The sequence below is a fragment of the Panthera uncia genome, chromosome E3, assembly GCF_023721935.1.
Source record: "Panthera uncia isolate 11264 chromosome E3, Puncia_PCG_1.0, whole genome shotgun sequence".
Taxonomy (NCBI): Eukaryota; Metazoa; Chordata; class Mammalia; order Carnivora; family Felidae; genus Panthera; species Panthera uncia.
Window position 1 is genome coordinate 24,478,909 of NC_064815.1, and position 15,337 is coordinate 24,494,245.

General features: G+C 50.3%; 1 protein-coding gene across 4 annotated transcripts; it reads left to right on the plus strand.

The window, feature by feature from the left end:
- The first annotated feature begins 155 nt into the window (after positions 1 to 155).
- On the plus strand, positions 156 to 10,294 carry TBL2 (transducin beta like 2). 4 transcript variants are annotated; one of them, XM_049638793.1, is made up of 8 exons: positions 156 to 453; positions 2,181 to 2,311; positions 2,547 to 2,731; positions 3,204 to 3,355; positions 3,695 to 3,821; positions 4,109 to 4,261; positions 4,493 to 4,695; positions 10,031 to 10,294. In XM_049638793.1, the coding sequence occupies exons 1-8, from the start codon at positions 324 to 326 to the stop codon at positions 10,216 to 10,218; spliced, it is 1,269 nt and encodes a 422-aa protein (XP_049494750.1). In that variant the 5' UTR covers positions 156 to 323; the 3' UTR covers positions 10,219 to 10,294. The 4 variants fall into 4 exon arrangements, with proteins under 4 accessions (XP_049494750.1, XP_049494751.1, XP_049494749.1 ...); XM_049638794.1 differs by lacking the exon at positions 10,031 to 10,294 and adding an exon at positions 8,881 to 9,196 and having other exon boundaries at positions 158 to 453; XM_049638792.1 differs by lacking the exon at positions 10,031 to 10,294 and having other exon boundaries at positions 159 to 453; positions 4,493 to 8,042.
- Positions 10,295 to 15,337: the final 5,043 nt, after the last annotated feature.

A 15,337-nucleotide genomic window follows, 5' to 3' on the forward strand; every position in this document is an offset into this window, starting at 1 on the left:
CCGCGAGACGCACCAACGGTTAAGCCCCGCCCGCGAGACGCATCGGCACCCAGGCCCCGCCCCTCTGGACGCGCCAACGGTCCAGCCCCGCCCCGCGAGTCGCACCAACGGTCAAGCCCCGCCCGCGAGACACTCCGTCAGCCAGGTCCCGCCCTTTTGGACGCTCTGAAGGTCAAGCCCCGCCCCGCAAGATGCCCAACGGCCAGACCCCACCCCTCGGGACGCGCCAACGACCAGGCCCCGTGCTGTGTGCGTGCGCGGTCCCGCGGAGGCGTGCAGGCGCCCGTGTAGTTAGAGGCTGAGGTGGCAGCGGCAGTGCAGTCATGGAGGTGCCGCAGTTGCCGGAGCTGATGGGCCTGTCGCTGTTGCTCGGACTGCTGGCCTTGATGGCGACGGCGGCGGTAGCGCGGGGGTGGCTGCGCGCGGAGGAGGAGACGAGCAGCCGATCCGCCGGTTAGTGGGGCAGGGGCGGGTGGGGGCGACCCACGAGGACCATGTTCCTGGCCTCCCACTGGTCCGACCTGCGGTTTGGGGGGGGGACCCCGTGGGCCTCAGTTTCTCCTTTTGTTAAATGAGTTTCGCTTCTCGAGACGAGGTGCCGGCTCGCCGGGCTGGTCGCGCCCCTTCGGGAGGACTAGTTACAGCGTGGGTCCGGCGCTGCCACTTTCTCGGTGGCCGAGGACGAGGCGCTGTCCCGCCGAGCCCCAGCGTCTCCCCGGGGTTGCCGTGAGAGCCCCCGTAAACTCTCTCGAGCGCGCTGTTTGTTCGTTATTCTAGGAAAATAGGGAAGGGTGAGGGTAGACGGGCACCATTTGTAAGTACTCCGACTCATTCCCCGACATGAGCAACGTTTATTGAAGTATATACATACTATCGCAGTAGGTGTCGGGACTTTTCCTTTAGGAAGTACACTGCCGCGTAAGAGAAGAACATCCGAAAATGTAAGTGAAAAATACACTGTAATAGGTGTCACAGAAGAGGTCAGTCCTAGCACCAGGAAACCCAAGGGTGGGAGTGGTCAGCCCTGCTTTTTCGGTGGGGAGGGGTCAAGAAAATCTTCGCCGAGAGTAGGAAACACGTGGTGTGGGGTCTTGAAGGATACACGGTCAGAGTTTGGCCAAGGAGGAAGAGTACTGCTGGCAAAGGTTACATGCATGAAGGCAAGGAGTTCTGAAACGGCATTTGGTATGCCCTTCGGCGGGGGGGGGGGGGGGGGGGGGGGAGGAGGACGCTTGTGGGACAAGGCTGGAGAGGGCGGGTCGTGGTGGTCTCTGTATAGGAGCCTCGGGAGTTTTTTTTTTCTGTACGAATTAAGGAGCATCTGCAGTAATCTAACACATGCCCACTTTGCAACTGATCTGATTCTCAATTAGATTAGCTATTTTTTTTTTTTAAGTTTATTTTGAGAGAGAGAGCGCTCCAGCAGGGGAAGAGCAGAGAGAAAGAATCCTAAGCAGGCTCCCCACTGTCGTCTCGGACCCAGACACGGGGCCTCTGCGGGGCTCGAACTCACAAACCGCAAGATCATATGACCTGAGCTCATCTCAAGAGTTGAGTGCTCAACCGACTGTGCCACCCAGCTGCCCCTAAATTAGCTATTTTATACAAAAGTGACTGGCACCATTTCTGGCACAGGACAGGTACTCCCTCAACAGGTACTGACTACCTCTCATCCTTGAGTTCCTTCTGGGAGTCCTCTGAGCCTTTAATACTCGTCTTGGGTACTCTGCTTCTCTTTTTTGTGTATATTGTCCAATTCTCACAACTTCTCTTTAAGGAAACCAAAGCCCAGAGCAATTAAATAACTTGCCCAAGCCCAGGACCACCAGGTTTGGTTGTGCACATTATTTCCTACCTAGGGATGTGTGGCCAAGGATCTGCCCCTTGTTGGCTGTGCTGTGTACCCACTGAGCTGTTCTTGCAGAGAGGGCTCCTTTTCTAACTTGCATTGAGGTGCTATGTGGACTGACAGCAAGCAGTCGCCTCAAGAGCCCTCGTGGTAGAGCTACAATCCAAACCCAGTCTGATTCCAAAGCCCTGTTTTTACTCCCATCACTCTCTCTCCTCGAGCCCGGGGCCTATCTGGTCATCTCTTGATGCTCCCTCGATTCCTGGCCAATTATAGGCGGTCAGAAATGCTTAGTGAGCGGATGGATAGATGACACGGCCCTTCCTCACAGGCCAGAAGGCAAATGGACTTCCACTTGACAAGTCCTTGAGATCCAAGAAGCAGAAACAGCATCAGCGAGTTCGCAAGGAGAAGCCACAACAACACAACTTTACTCACCGCCTCCTGGCTGCAGCACTGAAGGTACATGGGTACCCATGCTCAGCACACATATACAAAGACTCACCCCCCCACAGACTTCTCCTTATTAGTGTTCTGTGCACACGACAGACCCTGCTGCCTCTGACCAAAATCAGTGGGGGCTGCCCCATCCTGTCCCCTCTCATCATACCCCATCAGCAGCTTGCTGTTAATCCAGGCAACAGACTCCGTCTACCCAAGGGGTCCCTGTTCATACTTCCTGCAACCCTTCCCTTAGAGCCACAGTGGGAACATATCTTGCATGGACTTTAGCAGCAATGGCAAGTACCTGGCCACCTGTGCAGATGATCGCACCGTCCGCATCTGGAGCACCAAGGACTTCCTGCAGCGGGAGCACCGCAGCATGAGAGCCAACGTGGAGCTGGACCACGCCACCCTGGTGCGCTTCAGCCCTGACTGCAGGTGCGACAGGATGGAGCTTCAGCTGTGCCTGCAGAAGCCCAGGCTTCTGTCCTTCCCATACCTGACTTGGGATGGTGAGGGGGGACCCTGGGTCTCCCTGGGGGTGGCAGAAAGAGAACCGGACAGCTTGAGCACCGCCCGGGGCTCCCTGGAGGTCTGTGCATTTTACGCAGCAAGGAAGCAGAGAGGGGAAGGTGTGTTCCTACTTGGGAAGTACCAAAGCCTGGCTCCAGATTCGTCTTGGGAGCTGTCGTGGTTTTCCAAACCCAAAGAGAAACTGAAAGAGCCAAAGCTGGGAGAGGCCTACCTTCTGAGGAGTAGTAAGAGGTTTTGAGCCAAGGGGTTAAGTTGCAGGGCCGGACTGGGGTACGAAGGAAGGCCCATGATTTTCCTCAGAGCCTAGCATAGGAACTGGCACACACAGGCCTCCGTGTCCAAACAAGTGAGTGCCTTGTCTGCTACTTGTCTCTAGAGCCTTCATCGTCTGGCTGGCCAACGGAGACACCCTTCGTGTCTTCAAGATGACCAAGCGAGAGGATGGAGGCTATACCTTCACGGCCACCCCAGAGGACTTTCCCAAAAAGCACAAGGCATCCGTCATCAACATCGGCATTGCCGACACAGGTAAGAGGCTTGCAGAGGACGGAGCTTACCTAAGACTAGAGGGAACAGCCCCAGTTATTGGCCGAATGAGTTAATGCTGCCTGAGAGTTATGCTCAGCCCTACTTTTGACAAAGGGACTCTGGCTCTGGGTTCCCCTGGAGTCCTGGGAGCCACAGCAGGTCCCCAGGGGAGGCAGGTAAGACCCACAGCGTTCAGCAAAATCCTAGTCTGTGGTGACCCTCGGTCCAGGAGGGGAGCATGGATACTTGGGACAGCGAGACCTTCGTAAGTGTCTGCGTAGAGGATGACATGTGGTCAGGGCCTTGACCTTGGCTCATGTCACCCTCCTGCCCTCTCAGGGAAGTTCATCATGACTGCTTCCAGTGACACAACTATCCTCATCTGGAATCTGAAAGGTCATGTGCTGTCTACCATCAACACTAACCAGATGAACAATACCCATGCTGCTATATCCCCTTGTAGCAGGTGAGGAGGGAGGGACTTGGCATCTGGGATGGGCAGAAGGCATGGCCAGGAACAGAGCAGAGAGCCCGCTTCAGATAGTGGAAGGAGCAGACCGGATGGAATCAGGCGCAGTGGGGGTACCATGTATCTTCTGGCCTGGCCATGAGGATGGACCGAGGTCATATTTTTAAAAGCACAGTGTTATTGAGGTAGAAGATGATGAACTTTCTCGGGAATGAGGTTTAGCAGGTTGGCAGAAATAAAATGCCCTCGAGATGAAGTTGTAAAGGAATCTGGTTGTGTGACAGGTTTGTGGCCTCGTGTGGCTTCACCCCAGATGTCAAAGTTTGGGAAGTCTGCTTTGGGAAAAAAGGGGACTTCCAGGAGGTTGTGCGAGCCTTTGAACTGAAGGGTCACTCGGCCGCCGTCCACTTCTTCGCTTTCTCCAATGACTCCCGCAGGTGAGTGAATCCTCTCTGATGTCTTACCAGCGGCTCCCAGCCCCTGTTGGCAACCAGGGCCTTTTTTTTGCCTATCTCTGCAGCAGCTCTGAAGTGGGTAGAGTGCCCGGCCCTCAGCAGGAAGTAGACCTAGCCGTGCACTTGGCTTCCTAGCTGGAGCCCCTAATGCTGTCCCAGTGCCCTCCCCTCCAGAGTGCACTGGGGCTCGAGCCGTGATTTTCCATGCTGCAGGATGGCCTCGGTCTCCAAGGACGGGACGTGGAAACTGTGGGACACAGATGTGGAGTACAAGAAGCAGCAGGATCCCTACTTGCTGAGGACAGGCTGCTTTGAAGAGGCGAGCACCGTGCCGTGCCGCCTGGCTCTCTCCCCTGACGCCCAGGTCTTGGCCTTGGCCAGTGGCAGCAGTATTCATCTCTACAACACCCGGCGGGGTGAGAAGGAGGAGTGCTTTGAGCAGGTCCATGGGGAGTGTATCACTGACTTGTCCTTTGACATCACTGGCCGGCTTCTGGCCTCCTGTGGGGACCGGGCAGTGCGGCTTTTCCATAACACCCCTGGCCATCGGGCGGTGGTAGAAGAAATGCAGGGCCTCCTGAAGCGGGCCTCCAACGAGAGCACCCGCCAGAGGCTGCAGCAGCAGCTGACCCAGGCCCAGGAGGCTCTGAGAAGCCTGGGCGCCTTGAAGAAATGACTCTGGGCGGGTGTGGCAGGAAGGATCCGGCCTGCGCCGCGGCTGCCACTTCCTCCTCCCAGGTACTCCTCAGCTGGAAGCCTCTTGAAAGGAGTATTTGGATTTTCAGTGGCGGCTCCTTTCTCCTTTCCCCCATTGAAACTCTTCTTGCCTATTTTGATCTCTCTCTTCTTGCTGGTTGTGACTCCTGGCCTTACTTGACTTCCCGGTCTAATGACCAAGGTGCTTCTCTTTCTCCTGGGCCGAAGGGATGGAATCTGTCTTCACCAGGTGCTGAGGGAAATGGACAGTTGGAGAGAGAGGACATGGCCTTTGACCTTGGGGCAACACACCCTGGTACCCAAAGGAGTTTGCAGTTGTGGAAGCAAAACCTAGGGAACCCCTGAGTACTAACCAGCAGTTTTGCAGGGGTGGGAGCCTGGGATACCCTCCAATTACAGAACTGTGGGATTGTGTCAGGGAAGGACCAGTCTTAATCCAGGCGAAGCTCCGAATTCCATCAAAATGGAATTTAGGGATTTCCTTTGGTGCCTCAGTTTTTTTTCTTGTAAAATGGAGAATAATCCTCTCTCTTGGCCTCCTTACAAAGATGTTGTTAACGTATGCACGTATAAAGTCCCTAGATTTGGAAGAAAAGTGGAAAAGAGTAATAATATATGTTGTCTGTTGGCCAATCTCGTTTCTTAACTACCAGGTAAATATGGGACTCAGTACTTTGAAACTAAATGAAAAAGAAAGAAACCCGTCCCTTGGGAAGGCGAAGTTTCTGGAACTTGATTATACATTTGGCAGCTGGTTCTTTAAGTTGTGTAGAGGAATGCTAGAATTCCAAGATAGGACTCCTCTCTGCAAGGAGGTTGTATTCTATCTGAGGAGACCTCTTTTCAGTTCATCAAATATTTGAGTGCCCACTGTGGGCCCAGCACAGCACTAGCACCGGGGATGAATACGAATAGGGCGTCATCTCTGCCGTCAAGGATGGCTAGTGGGAGAGAGGTACGCGTGGGTAGTAAGTGCTTTTTGCTAGTTCATTCATAGCTATAGAAGGCTGTTGGGAAAGTCCCGGCAAGAGACAGAATTGGATCCAGACGGAGGCGGTGGGTCTGAAGTTGAAGGGATAGAGTTGGTAAGAGGTGAGGCATTTACAAGTTCAGTTGCTTGGATTTGAGAATGCTTGGGTGTGGGAGAAGGGAAATGAGGCTCTAGGACGACTTGCGTCTTGGCAAAATTTATCCATCCGAAATCCCTGTCTTGCCCTCGGTCCCTGCGATGGGGGCCTCCCCTAGACATCCCTTTGAACAAGGCACAACCTTGGAGTTCTCTCTCGTTACTCCCTTTTTTGTTAATCCTTCCGGCCCACTGGCACTATTGCCATCCACTCCATCAGAAAATTCTTTTGGTTCTACTCCAGATTATGTCCTGAATCTGCTTTTCTCCATCTTTTCTGTTAACCATCCTGGTCCTAGCCACTGGCACCTGCTGGACTACGATAATCCAGCCTTCTCGTTGGTCTCCCTGCTTCTTCTCTTGCCTCGTTTACATCACTTCCCTGCATCCCACAGTGATCTTTGAAAGTGTAAACCAGATCACCTTGTTCCCAAGCAAAAGCCTTCCAAAGGCTTCCTATCGCACCTGGAATAAAATCCAAGATTCTCATCATGGCCTTTAAGGTCCTGTGTAATCTGGCTTCTTCCTTCCTCTGTGAACCTCTTACCCCTCTCCCAACCACCCCAAACTTGCTGCTGTTATTTGACCAGGCCAAGTTATTTCCTGCCCCAAGTGGAACCTGTGCCCGTGCTGTTCCTCTGCTTCGAAGCATTTTTCCCGTTGGTAACGCAGTTCTCTGTTTCAGTTACACTTCGGAGAGACCCTCCCTGGCCACCCAGTCTGAAGTAGCCCTTTCCACCAATCCTGTCACTCCTGTCACGTTAGCTCATTTTATTTCTTTTGTGTGACTTTATCTGATCCGAAATGATCTCCTTTGAATATTTGTTTGCTTCAGGGGTTTCAGCTTAAATGCTTTAGGATGTCGAGTAGGAAACGCAAATGCATGAATTGGGCCACAGTTGCCTGGGTGTAAGACAGTGGGAGATCCTGGGAACTGAAGTGATCTCCAGAAGACACGTGTCCTGGCGGCGGGGGGGCTGTTACTTCTTATTCGGGAATCCCACAGAAGTTGCCTGTTTCAGAGAAGCTAGAAGTTGGCGACTTATTATAAAAAGACAAAAATGAAACACTGTGGACCAGACAAAACACTAATGTGGGCCAGATGCAGCCCACCAATCTCTCATTGGCAGCTTCTGGATTGTTCATTAGCCCACGGGAATGTGAGCTCCACAAGGGCAGAATCTTTGTCTATCTCGTTTGCTCGGTATCCCAAGCACAATACCGGGAACAGAGTAAGCGCTCGGTAAATATTGAAGTCGAATTGGGGGCAGTTAACAGATATTTCTATACCCTCTGTGTGCACCCTTCTGCTCTCAATTTCCATTGCAGTTTTATGCTCCTGATAAGACTTCTGATTGATAATGCTGTGCACATGGGTCCTGGTGAATATTTGCTTTCAGACGGTCAGAAGAATGAAGCTAAAACACTTCTTTGCATATCTGTTTGGCTCCGGCTTTACTCTCACTGTATATCCAGGAGAGAAGTGACCCGAATATGTTGAGTTACTGAAGTCAGAAGTCTTTGGTTCCAGGTTCGTCTGGGTCACTTACTGACAACCCTTGAGCAGATAGATCACTTGGCCTGTCTGAGTTTGTTTCCTCATCTGTAAAATGGGAATAAATCCTGTGCAAAGGGCCTTGCAGGGCTGTGAGTTTCTAATGAGATCAGTGAAGTCCTACAAAAAAGAACACTGAGGCTTCCTGAGGACACTGCTCCTCTCACTAAACATGAGGCTGCTTCTCTCGTAAGCATGGAGAAGGTATCTGGATATTAACATAGAGCAGAGGCCGCCGTGGTTTTGTTTGATCAAAAATGTGTGTGTGTGTGTGAAGGCGGTGTTAATATTTTAGTAGTACTATTTGAACTTCTGTGGGTTTGCAATTTTTCAAAATAAAAAACTGGGGAAATCTTTAAAATGTATATAGCCTATTTTTATCAGTCATCAAAAATAGAAAAAAAGTGTAAACCACAAAAGTCCACATTTAGAGATCTATGAATAGTCTTGGTCAATTTCTATCAGGGTAAGAAGGATCCTCAATATTTAAGATTGTTCTGTAGCTGGGGATGACAGGAGGCGAGTAGAAAGCAGACACTGTCGTGATGAGTCCTCAGTGATAGTAGGTTATCTCAGCGTTAGAGAGACTGAACGTTGCCCCAAATTGGCCGTGTACCTAGAAACTTAATAATTTGGGGATTCATGTGCTTCTCTACACAATTCCAGTAACAGTCTTCTTGGCGAACAAGGCTTGGTGTCATACCCAAGTTTTGAGGCTGAGGCGCACTGATGGGCACGGGTTGGTGTTTGCAGAATCAGCCACAGCAACCGAAAGCGTGATTCATACATACGACCGTAGTGTGTCTTCTGAGATTGTGAGTGCATTTCCAAGGCTTCATTTCTTCAAGCTGCCAACTCATTCCAGAATTCGGGGCAGTTGGAAAACGAACACGGTTTCCACTTGCTTTCCGTTCTGTACGCATACCTAGTTTTGAGTCTATTTGCCTTTTCTCCATCACATCAGTAGTGGCTCACGTTGAGCGCTAAGCATTTATTCCCCCATCAAACCACTCGTTTTTGCCGCAGTTATTCTCCTGGTAACCGCATCTTAGTTTTTATTTGGTGAAAACGACTTCCCTGACTCTTAATCCACATGATTTGTAGGGGATAGACACAGACCCTCTATGGTGGGCATATAACCAATCATCAGATCCCTGGATTTTGCCAGATCTTTGGAAAAGTGATACCTTTCATTTTCTGCAGGGATTGCTTCGTAAGTAGGATGTAAGCTTATGACCATGTGCGTAGTCCTGCCCAAGAAGGAAGCTAGCACAGGAAAGCAGGGCCAAAGATGTGGAGACCATGTGCTGAGGTTGCTGGTGAGACTGCCGGATCCAGACACACCTGAGGTTTCTACTACTGGACTTGTCAGTTGTAGGAACCAACAAATCCCTTACTTACAAGTCCATTTGAATTGGGATACTCCCTGGAACCGAAAGAGCCTTAACATCAGTATTATTAGAGTGTTGAAGTAAATTGCCCGAGGCACATAATAAATGGCACACTCACAGATGTTTCAGTTTCGGCCTATCTGGTACTAAAGTACGTGTCTTTAGTCATCAGGCGCACCCCCCCCCCCAACATTTGTGAAATCAGAGGCAAGAATGCAAATGGAGAACCACATGCCAGGTCTTAATGTTTAAAAGTTGTAAATCAAGCTGAGCCCAAATCTGTTCCACCCTCCTACCTTGACATAACATACTGGAAGGCCAAGTTTGAATTTGGAGTTCTCAGAGTCCAGTCTCTGCCACAGTATGGTGTCACAGCTGGCCATCCAGTGGTCCAGGCCTCTCCTCTTCCCACCTGGTTCTTTGCCACATTGCGAGGGAACCCCAGCACACGCCTCCCAAGCGCCCTGTCGCTGCAAACCACCGTCCCTTGGCCACCCAGGACTTGGGCCCTAGGGTGTGCGCCATGGGGCAGCACTGCCTTTGTGAAAATGGACCTGGAGAGAGGCTCCTGTAGGCATCAGAAGCGGGCTTGGGTCACTTTGGACAGGGATTCCAAGGTCTAAGGTCTAACCTCAACTGTCGTCTGATGCGTGAAGTGAGGACACAAGCTCTGGGTGTCTACGTTTCCCTGGCCCCACAAACCTGTGCCCCGTGGGCAGGGGCACGGCAGGAGGAGGCCACGACAGGTTCCCCAGAAGGCATCCTCTTTGCCCACACCTGACGCTGTTACCCACGCTTGGTTTTTTGCCTACGGTTTCAAGTTCACCCACCTAAGCTCTCCTTAACCCATCAGAAAGGAGATGGGTTTATTGTGTGTTCCCAGGGGGTTCAGCCGAGTATGTCTCAGAGTACTTCTAGAAGTTCTGGATATGTGGAAGCAACCCTGTATATTTTCTTAACAGGTACCTGTGGCCTGATGACTGGCTCTCCAGTCTCCCCTTTAAGTTCTTCCAGGTATCCCAGAGAGCAGCTGCAGGCGGGGTACCCGTGTGGGAGCCTCTTCCACCTCGATCATTCCTCCATCACGTCCCAGGATCGAGCCAACGGGAAGGAAGCCATGTGGGGAGCTGAGCACCCCAGCTTTCTCTAATAAACCGAGAGAGCTTTTCCTCCTCCTGTTGTTGGCTGCTGTCATGGCAACCTGGGCGCTCAGCTTCTCACTCAGACGTCTCAAGCTGCTCACTGGCTGGTCACATATGCTAGCTGAGTAGGGTTTTCTGTTTTTGTAAAAATCTCAGTTAAATGTACTGAATATCCTCTCTTACCCTGCAATTCCTTTAATTTTCCTCTCTAATGGCAGCTTTCTGCCACAGATGACACAGGTTGGAGAATAGTGACTACCATTCCCACAGTACATCTTATGGTCCAGACACCATTCCAGTGGCTGTGCTGCTAACAACTCATTCCTCCCTCCCAGCAGTTCTGAGATAGGTACTGTTAGAAGTTCCAGATCACAAATGGTGAATCTATAGCATTGTCAGAGTCGCTGAGGAAACACATGGCCGAGCTGGGATTCAAACCCACGGAGTCTGGGTCCAGAGCTCATGTTCTGAAAGGTTCTCGAGCTGCGGCAGGTGTCAGAATCACCGGAGGCTGGGATATAACAACAAAGGCCCGGGTCCTATCCTGCTTCACCAGGCCTGGGCCTCTGCGTTCTTTATTAGCTCCCAGGTGATTCGGATACCAAAGTTTGGGAAGCACTGCACTGTGCTATCCCGCCTTCATTTGGAATGTTCTTCATACAGGACTGCCTTGCCCAGGGTGTGTCCTGTCCCTACAGGTGAGTATTCTCTCACTTGTGCCCAGTGGTCATCCAGGGGCCCTCTCCGGCTATCCTTTCGTTGCTTTGGCACCAGAAATCCTCCAGCTGACCACATGGGCCATCACCTTAGCTGGCTCAGGAGTTTGTCTTTGGAAACTGCTTTCCTCTCATTACCTCAGACTAACTTGAATGGCTCCTCATTGTTTTCACAAACCTTCACATTCCTTCATCCCTGCCCCACATCGTGTTGTTATTTATCTGTGCTCTGGGCCCAAGGGAGAGCCAGTCAGTTGAATAAAAGATCTTCGACCTCCCTGGAACCTTCCCCAATTGCCCCAGTGCCTCAAGATCCCTGAGTGCCCACCTGGGTGCTCGTTCTGGACACCTCCCTTCAGAAGTGGCCTTTCCAGCAGGACCCACGGATCCCGAAGCCTTTAACCAGCCTGTGGTTTGGGGCACATCCTTTAAACTCCCAAGAACCTGGGAGGGTCAGGAACAGACGTGTCTTGTAGGTTTTTACAGCACATAATACAGGGAGAGGTTAAGGCGGAGTTCTCATCCATCCATGGGATGGCTGGCTGTCACATCCCAGGGACTCCTCGCTCCCTCTCCTTGGCCCCAGCCCCACCCTCATCCTGACCACTCTCCCGGGGGCAGTGGGGCCTTCCCACTGCCTGCAACCAGTGCCTCGGGAGCATCGAGGAAACCAGCTGCTTTGCTGAACTTTTTGTGATACTTGAAGCTTTGAGTAGTGTCCGCTGCATGGATGTGTTTTCATAATTACAGCTGCTCCAGCAAAGTCATGTTTCAGAGAGTAAGGTCTTGGAAAAAGGTGCATAAAGTTTTGGTTCCGTGTGGTCTGTTTTCTACAATGAGTGTGCATTTCTTTTCCAAAACCAGTAAGGCCATCATGTGATACATTGAAAGTATTCACAGTAAACTCTCATGACATTTTCTCATTCATTTCAGAGAAGCTCTTGTGAGGTAGCAATTATCCCCATGTTGCAGGTGGAAAAACTGAGGTTTGTTGAGGTTAAGTGGCAAGAATTCAACCCCGGGACGGAGTGTAGGGTTCAAGCTTGTTCTTTTTTTTTTTTTTTTTTTTAATTTTTTTTTTCAACGTTTTTTATTTATTTTTTGGGACAGAGAGAGACAGAGCATGAACGGGGGAGGGGCAGAGAGAGAGAGACACAGGATCGGAAACAGGCTCCAGGCTCCGAGCCATCAGCCCAGAGCCTGACGCGGGGCTCGAACTCACGGACCGCGAGATCGTGACCTGGCTGAAGTCGGACGCTTAACCGACTGCGCCACCCAGGCGCCCCTCAAGCTTGTTCTTAATGTTACCCCACACTGTCTCTGATCTTGCCATCCAGAGGCAAGTTCCTTGAGGACGGGGACTTTATAGTTTTAGGAGTCTGTCTTGCACCTCTTTCTATTCTTAGCGTACCCATGCAAGTGAGCACACAGTTGGCACTTCATATTTGTTGGCCAACACGATGAACACATAGACTTATTGCTCGACAGTTAATGAGCTCACTATGGCCTCCACTTACCCCATCCACCATGCAACTGTGTTGCCAATGGAAAGCATTCCATTACTTGCTGGGATGACATCTTGTGAGTTCACACACTGGAGTGTGATTCTTCCAGGGACTAATGACTCCTGAGTGAGGAGATCACTAAAGCTCTAGCACCAGAAGGTCAAACCCTGGGGTTTGGAGGCTATAGCCACCCTAAGCATCTACCAGGACTTCAGTTCACCTCCATCACGTGCAGACAATTTGAACTCAAGGCACAAGCTACTAGCTACCAAGAAGCCTTCACCCCCATGCAGTAAGGGTGGGGTGGGGGTAGCTGCAATCCACCAGACCCCTCATACCTGCTTGCTCCCCTGCTCTAAGACTTTCTGGAATCCCTGGAACCCAGAACCATCATCTCCTACTGATTCTGGGGAATCAGCTGATGGGAGCAAGGCTGGGGGGGCTCATTCCGCATCAGTGACAAAACATCCAGAGGCCGCCGTGATGTTGCAGGATTCAGCAACCCATTCCTTGCTGCTTGCTGGACAGCATGATCGCTTTTCCCTCTGTCCACTAAAAGGTCCCCCTTCTCATCTTCTATCATGTGTTTCAGATCCAGCTAATTTAGCAGATCTTAAATGAATGCCAAGTCCTCTGCCTTGGCATTTACAGGTTGCAAAACAATTTTTAGGTAGGGACATAGACACGTACACAAACTGTCCCCATGTAGCCAGTGGATTTGATGGTCCAGGCATGTTTCAGTGGTTTTGGGAGCCCAGAGGCAGGGAAAACAGCGACCATCACAACAAACCCGAAGTGAAAGAGATGTTGATGACAGGTGACGATGACTGGTCTCTGGTCCCTGAGTGCGTAGTTCACCCTAACAACGTGGCCTCTGCCCTGCATACCTCATAAGTCTTTTGTGATCTGAAGCCCAGGGCAAAGGTGAATTTCTTGATGTGCCACACCCCAAGTTTGCCCACTATGGCAGAGATTGCCACATTCTTCTCTTTCTCTTGGATACAAGGTTAGGCAATTCCCAGCCTCTCTTGCAATTAGGTGATGCCGTGTGATGAGTCCTAGAATGTGTGCAGAGTGATCTGTTGAGTCTGGGACTGTCTCTAGAAACCCTCCTGTGGTTCTCCGTGTTCTCGCTTCCCTTTTCTGCTCCATGGGAGCAGAGGATTCAGGGGAGACTGCCGAGGATGTAGATGGATGAGTCAGTAGATGGAGGGAAACTGGGTCCCTGAACGACTCTGTGGAGCAGATTCTCCCTGACCCCAGCATTGTACTGTGACCACGAAAAAGAAATAAATTTGTGTTGTGTTAAAGGCATGGAATGTGCGGGCTTGTTTGTTACAACAGCTAGCCTGTCCTGATTAGTACACTTAGTACAGAATGAAGAGGGCCTTACATTTATGGAGGAAAGAAAAAGTTGAGAGGGGCTGTTTACAAGAGTTTAGGGTAGTGACAGCTTCTCATTGACTGAGTACATCGGCTGGGCTGGGCAAAGAGAGCTGCCTTCCTGCTGGGCTATGTAAAGTAAACTTCCTCCCTTTTTTTTTTAATGTTTTTATTTATTTTTGAGAGAGAGAGATAGAGCAAGTGGGAGAGAGGCAGAAAGAGAGAGGGAGACACAGAATCTCAAGCAGGCTCCAGGCTCTGAGCTGTCAGCACAGAGCTTGATGTGGGGCTCGAACCCACGAACTGTGAGATCATGACTTGAGCCGAAGTTGGACACCCAACTGAACTGAGCCACCTAGGCACCCCCCGCCCCGGCTCCATTTTTAATGATGTTTCCTTTATTTATTTTCACACTACGTTATTATTAAAAGACAGAGCAACCAGAATATCTCTTCAGTTACTCCTGTGATACGATTCATAATAAGAGATACATATTTCGGTCTTCAATCATGGCTCGTGGCTCACAGCTCCCATGCCCTTGTAATTTTCTAAGTGATTAGAGCAATAGGGGCAACTTTTGTTATAATATTTGGGGTTTCTTTGTGGCTCCAGAAATACCTCCATTATTCCTTATGCCACTGCCCTGCCTGAGGGTGTGTCCTATCTCTACAGGTGAGTGGAAGTCACAACAGAGGCTGGAGAAGAAAACAGAACAGGCCCACTCGGAGAGGCAGGTGGAAAACCGGGCAGACCCAGGATCAGGAGGGTGGTAAGGAGAGCTCCTTCCCTCTTTTTTTCTTCTTTCATTCCTTCCAGACTTAGTTGCTGAGACTTCTACGGGCTGTGTGTGAAGTACACAAGATGTTTCATTCCTGTGGCTGTAGGGAAAAGGCAGGCCTGGCTGTACATGCCTAGGTTAAAATCCCAAAGAGTATTTTTGTTTGCTTATTTTTAAGGTAAGGAGAATATTTAAATAAAAATAAACAAACAGATTTTATACAAAATCTATACTTATATATCTATATATCTATATCTATATCTATTGTGTGTGTATATAGTATATACATACATACATACGTACACAAACAGGTTAGAGCTCACTACTCAACCTTGCATGTTCTTTCTGAACTGGGCCCCACTTTGACTTCCAAACTGGGCTATACATACGATCACCTTTTAAAAAGTACATTTGCCTCTGATATGGACGAATCTCTATGCTGTGGTAGAATAATGGCCTCCTCAAAGATGCCCACATCCTATTCCCTGGAACCTGTGAATTTGCTAGGTTACATGCTGTCTTAGTTTGGGCTGCTATAACAAAGCACCATAAGCTAGGTGGCTTAAACAACAGAAATTTATTTCTTATAGTTCTGGAGGATGGGATGGCTAAGCATGATCAAGGTGCTGGCAGATTTGATGTCTGCTGAGAACATGCCTGCTGTTTTATAAATGACCATCATCTTGTATCCTCACATGGCAGAAAGTGAGCAAAGGAGCTCTCTGAGGTCCTTTTTTAAAAAAGT

Coding starts and splice junctions, on each gene's coding strand:
- TBL2 (XM_049638792.1), top strand. CDS start 324: ATGGAGGTGCCGCAGTTGCCGGAGCTGATGGGCCTGTCGCTGTTGCTC. Junction 2,312..2,546: donor TCCTGGCTGCAGCACTGAAG/GTACATGGGTAC, acceptor CCCTTCCCTTAG/AGCCACAGTGGGAACATATC. Junction 3,822..4,108: donor GCTATATCCCCTTGTAGCAG/GTGAGGAGGGAG, acceptor GTTGTGTGACAG/GTTTGTGGCCTCGTGTGGCT.